At 33.0% G+C, this 6,448-nt stretch overlaps 1 protein-coding gene across 1 annotated transcript; it reads left to right on the forward strand.

Moving 5' to 3' along the window:
• The first annotated feature begins 1,208 nt into the window (after nucleotides 1-1,208).
• On the forward strand, nucleotides 1,209-2,263 carry LOC128858368 (uncharacterized). The gene is made up of 2 exons (XM_054094573.1): nucleotides 1,209-2,106; nucleotides 2,166-2,263. Exons 1-2 carry the CDS (start codon nucleotides 1,597-1,599, stop codon nucleotides 2,172-2,174), a joined length of 519 nt encoding a protein of 172 aa, XP_053950548.1. The 5' UTR covers nucleotides 1,209-1,596; the 3' UTR covers nucleotides 2,175-2,263.
• Nucleotides 2,264-6,448: the final 4,185 nt, after the last annotated feature.

Below are 6,448 nucleotides of genomic sequence, written 5' to 3' on the forward strand. Positions count from 1 at the left end.
CGAATTCCAACAAATTTTTCAAATCAAATTCTAATAGTGCGGAAAAGTTGCTATGGAGTAACACAAGTATTTTGGTAAAAAAAAAATTGAAATCGGTTAATATCTTCTGTTCGCGCAACTCACTTAAAGTTTTGAAAATTTTGTCGAAAATAGTGCATTTTCTGAACTTTTTGAAAGTAAGATTTAATTGTTATTTTTTATTAATATTTTGTTACTTATGCTGTCAGATTGTTGGTTTTTTCATAATAATTAACTTTATGTTGTTTGAGACAATTATTTTTTAAGATCCAGTGGAGGTGAAAGAGTGAGACTGTAACTCTTGTACGCGATATTCAAAAGTCAAATAATATTGACTTTTACTGGCACTAAAATTCCTGTCATAGAACGTAAATTTCTTTTCGATCAAAGAACTGCCAGAGTCGGAAAGATTGGTTCTATAGATGTACTTGAAACTGCAAAACTTACTCGTCGAGCTGAAAGAAATGAAAAAACGAAACATAAAATGACATCCTGTAGTACTTACACTTCTTCTGTTGACAATACCAAAAGTTTTTCAGATGATTTGGATGACAACATTGAAGAGTTCGTTGAGAATCGTTCGCCTGAAGTACAAGAACATGTCAAAGATCCAACATTCGCTCTCAGCCCATCAACATCATACCTTCAAAAGCCTTCTACCTCACAAATGCGCATTAATCTTCCTGAAACTGCAGTAATTAGTGACCGATTTGGTGTTTCGGAAAGAGCAACCGCTGCAATTGCGACGTCAGTTCGGAAAGACCTACAAATCGTTACTGATACAGACTTGACTTTTGTTATAGATAAAAATAAAATCAGAAGGGAGAAATCTAAAATCAGAAAAGCCTTGCAACAGGAACCTAAAACTATGTCCGAAGCCCTTACATCCCTTTATTTTGATGGGAGAAAAGATGAGACCTTATACCAGGAGGAAGTAGGCTCCAAGCGTTATCGCAAAACACGCAAGGAAGAACATGTCTCTATTATAAAGGAACCTGGTTCTCAATATATAACTCATGTAATTCCTATTTCTGGTACAAGCAAAGGTATCACTGAAAGTATGATATCTCACTTAAATGAAATGGAATTTGATTTTAGTGAACTTCTCCTAGTTGGTTGTGATGGCACAGCAACTAATATTTATATATTATTATTAGGCGTATTGAATTATACTTGAACAGCCCAATTCAGTGGAATATATGCTTGCTTCATGCAAATGAATTACCTTTGCGACACGTATTTCAACATTTTGATGGAAAAACAAGTGGACCGAATTCATTTTCAGGTACAATCGGAAAACAACTTCAGGGCGTTGAACACTTGCCTGTTGTTAATTTCAATAAAATTGAGTGTGATTTAGTACAAGTCACATGCAGAGACAATTTGAGTAAAGATCAAAAATATCTTTACGACATTGGGCAAGCTATTCATTTAGGTAATTGTTCATCTGATCTGTCTCTGCGAGATCCAGGAAAACTCTCCCATGCGCGTTGGCTCACTCTAGAAAACAGAACGTTGAGATTATACATATCAAGTGAAGACCCTTCTGAAAACTTAGTTCACATAGTTACATTTATAATGAAAGTGTATTTACCTATGTGGTTTCAAATAAAACTGAACGATTCAATTGCAGATGGTGCGAGACATGTATTCACTATGATTAAAAATTCTCGGTACTTACCAGAACATCTTCTGAGAGTAGTTGATCCTGTGATACAACACAATGCTTATTTCGCGCATCCTGAAAATTTGCTTTTATCTATGGTCACAGATGAAAATCGGAATGTACGTAAGATTGGGGTGCAAAGGATTTTAAAAGCCAGAGAGACAACTTCTACTGCGAAGAATTCGGTGCGCTCATTCATTTTGCCAAAACTGAACTTTAATGCCACTAATTACTATGAAATGATCGACTGGTCTTCTACAATACTATCACCTCCTCCAGTACTAAGAAATGTCTTAAATGCAGATCTGTTATCTTCCATTGATAACCAACCATCTATCTCTCAATGGAACTTGTCAAGCTTTCCATGCCACACTCAAGCGGTAGAGCGAACTGTTAAGCTTGTCACTGAAGCGTCGAACAAGGTATGTGGTTATCAAAATAGGGATGGTCACATAGGGTCAACTTTATTTTCTCGTTCTAGTTTGCCTAAATTTGATCACAAATCCCAGTTTGTAATTAACGCATAAAGAGAGTTCACTGTACAAATCTTCACGATCGTAAATTTTTTTAATGATAGTAGCAAACAAAAAATTTAAAAAACAAAAAAAGATATTTAAAAAAACAAAAAAAACATAAAATATTAAAAAAAACAAAAAAAAATTATAAAATATAAAAAAAAAAAACAAAAAAAGTGGGATCAGATTTTTCACCACGTCCTCGTCGTTGATCCTGAGGAAAGCTAAGCGTGAAAAGCCTTATAGAATGCATGAATAAACTGTTTAAATACAAACTAATCCTTATAAATAATTAAATTTAAACATAATAATAAGTAAAACTTTGGAAAACGACATTTAAAACATAATTCTAAAAAAATTAGGAAATATGCATTTTTCGACAAAATTTTCAAAACTTAAATGAGTTGCGCGAACAGAAGATATTGACCGATTTCAATTTTTTTTTACCAAAATACTTGTGTTACTCCATAGCAACTTTTCCGCACTATTAGAATTTGATTTGAAAAATTTGTTGGAATTCGAACCACCCTAATACATATGTATGCATCTAATTGATGCCAAAGTACAAAGTAAAATATAAATAATACACTGGAGATTAATAACTTTTTAAAATGACTTTAATCACTAGCTGACAAGGAGTTGTAGGTCCTAGTTCACATTTCAATGGTATTTCGTTTACTTTATTATGATCTCTTTTTTATGGTTTATTCTCCCTTCTTCTTCAACTTTATCTTAAAAGTTGGTTAGTCAAATTATATCCAAATTTTCGACGCGTTTCGACCCTCCCTAACAAACATGTCTGTGAAAATACGCATTATACGCTTATATACTGGTATGCGTTTGTTTAATAATAGCCAAGTTATTCAAAATAAATGCACTCGAATGACCTTTTCAATGATTTCAGCAGCAACTTTCTGAATGGAAAATTTTTTTACGCAATTATTCTTCCAATTAAGGCTACGAAAAAAATAGTCCGTAATAAACAAACAGACAAAAAAAAGCAATAATAATAAAGTAAAAATAGAACAGAAGCGAGAAAAGTTCAGCCAGGAGGGAAAAGTACGTATTACATCTAGTAAGTTTGCTTACATGCAGTTGCATGTTTACAAAAGTTATTTTCAAATATTTGGGGAAACATCTGAAATTATGTTTGTATTTATGTATTGTTTTATGTTTGCATTTGGAATTGTAAAAGCATTCGAAAGTAAAATATTATTTTAACAACATTGCCCCATAAACGGAAGGAACTACTTTAACTAGAATGCCTTGGGAAACATGAGCAGTTGTTTGCAAATGGTCAGTTGATACGAGTATAGAAATCTAGACCATATACGAGTGTATGAGTATTTGTCTTTTGCATGCATAACTGTTCGAGCACACTAACCTGCTTATAGTCGGCAGATAAAAGAACATATGCATGTGTATGTGTAAATTGCGTAATTTCGAAACCATTCAGCAATCAATGCCGTGGCAATCAATTAAATCAGTTTTCCGTACTATACTTTAATTTGCATTTGTCAAAATTCTGTCATATAAGAGCATATGTGTTCCCACACTGAACATGTTTTATCTGAAGTTGAAGTTGTGTGCGAGTATTTTTGTATGTAAATATCTACTACGTTGGTGTGCGTTGGTTCGTGAAAAGCCTCAATAGAGAACTGACGCCTCTAACTCATTTGGCTAACTTGGAATTGGGCTCCTAGTCGTAAATTATTAAGGGACGAATTTATCTAATTTTATGTATGTATGTGTACAAGAGTTGGTGCATACATGAATTCCTTTTAAAAAATAAAATAAATGTAAGTTTCTGAATGAAAATGTATAAAGCGAATGTATGGAAATAAAATTGCTGGCATAACTCGACACTTAATTTATGAAATACTACAGTCAAACTTCTCTATAACGAATCCAAAAAAAACCGGAGAATTACAAATCAAAAATTTCGCTCTTTACTACTTATAATTTAGTTTGACCTGGTTTGCTTACAGGTGATTGTGAGAGTTGACATTCCTTTACAAGAGTGAGGGGAAATCTATCCGTCTATCCCTTTTGAGCAACCTTAATATGATGCAATAAATTCTTAGTTCAGAATTGATACATTTTCTACGGGTGCTTACCTGTCCTGAAACAGTATTGAAATAAAAGCAAGGAGTCAATAAGATCATACATACTTTAACGAATGCTCGAGGAAAATAACCCATCGAAGGCGAACAACAAAATCAAGGGTAACCACATTTAGAATGAAAGGTCAAAGTTGCCATAACTTTGTAAAGAAGTCACGCTGTCAAAATTTCGTGGCAATAACACTGTGTGACAAAAAAAAAAATTAAATAAACTTTTATGGAGACCTAGCACAACTTGTGGCTATAGAAAAACTAAAAAAAATGGTATAGGAGAAATTTCCAATACACCCCCAAAATCTCATTTTATGGCCATAAAACCGTTTTTCAGTAGGTTGATGTAAAGAATAACTCCTAACTTCGCCAATTTCCATCCGATTTCGAATTTGCTTTTTTAGTTCGAAAGAACAAAAACAAGCCTTTTTGACAGTGTGTCGACATTTTTTCTGAAATGACAACTGACGAGACTGTAGACGGAAGTATTTGGAATTTTTTTATTTTTTCTCTATGTTTTCGACTTTGACATAATTTTTACGATATTATCCGATATTGAGGATTTTTTTAGTACACTACTGTTATAGTAAATTTAATTTTGCGTCGAATGAGCTATATTTGACTGTAATTGAATTAAAATTAATAGAGTTGTGTGGGTTTTAAGATTTTTTCTTTTTTTTACTACGAGATTTGGTATGCGTTTCGAAGCATGAAAATAATAACAAATGTCATTATAAACGCTTAATATTCATTGGAGTATTGTGCAGTGCAGCACTGTACGGTATGGTACGGTGCAGTACACAACGGCACTGGTTCCAAACTTAAAAATGCATTGGAAACGGCCCTTTGGAGTTTAGTATGGTACGGTACATTTGTCATTTCTTCATCAGTTTTGAATACTTCTCTGTAAGAAATTCGATCATCATCATTCATCTGAAGTCGTCATCAACTAAATTCCATTGTTTAAATCGAGAAGCGAGCGTTTCAGATTGTCTTCCCGATAGAAGTATGTAAATCACGAGAAAGAACCTGAAAATCTGAATTTGATACCATGTCTCGTTCTGAAGACTTAGAACCAGACGGAAAGTACTCTTCATCATCAGGTTTATTGTTATCAGTTTGATCATCATCAGCAATGAGTTGAACTTCCTTCAGTTCATGACCTGCAGTTGAGTCAATCATATCGTCCAAGACTACGGGGTTCTTAACAGTTGCAACATCAGCATACTTTATGTGCTTTCGAGTTTTATAATGATGACCGTTTACGTCCGTTTTACAAAAATAACAATCATCTGGTTTATGATAAGGCTGATGATGCCATATCATCGGAGAATATTGAGAAATTTGACTTTTCTGGCAATGTTTTGATTTATATCTTTTGAATTTCAATGAAACAAACAATACAACTTTGACGTTTTAATAAGGTTAAATTATAATAACAAACTTCTTTTGTTAATCAATGTACAGTGTGAACTTTGGTACACTTGGGAGCTTTTTCATATTTCTATTGAAAAAAAGTGCTATAATATGTCAGATATTTTCGTAAGTTCTAACCAGTTCTGTTGTATGCAGTACAGTGTACTCTTATGTATACATATACACTCCAATAAATATTACGTATCTATAATAACGCATCAAAACACGTCCTTATTCCCATTTAGCGTAAGCTATACCAACATTCCAAATTAGTAAAACAAAAAAATAAAATCTTAAAACTCGCACAACTCTACTAATTTTAATTCAATTACAGTTAAATATTTGACGCAAAATTAAATTTACTAACACAGTAGGGTACTAAAAAAAATCCTCAATATCGGATAATATCGTAAAAATTATGTCAAAGTCGAAAAAATAGAGAACAAATAAAAAAATTCCAAATACTTCCGTCTACAGTCTCGTCAGTTGTCATTTCAGAAAAATTGTCAACACACTGTCAAAAAGGCTTGTTTTTGTTCTTTCGAACTAAAAAAGCAAATTCGAAATCGGATGGAAATTGGCGAAGTTAGGAGTTATTCTTTACATCAACCTACTGAAAAACGGTTTTATGGCCATAAAATGAGATATTGGGGGTGTATTGGAAATTTCTCCTATACCATTTTTTTTAGTTTTTCTATAGCCACAAGTTGTGCTAGGTC

The sequence above is a fragment of the Anastrepha ludens genome, chromosome 2, assembly GCF_028408465.1.
Source record: "Anastrepha ludens isolate Willacy chromosome 2, idAnaLude1.1, whole genome shotgun sequence".
Lineage (NCBI taxonomy): Eukaryota > Metazoa > Arthropoda > Insecta > Diptera > Tephritidae > Anastrepha > Anastrepha ludens.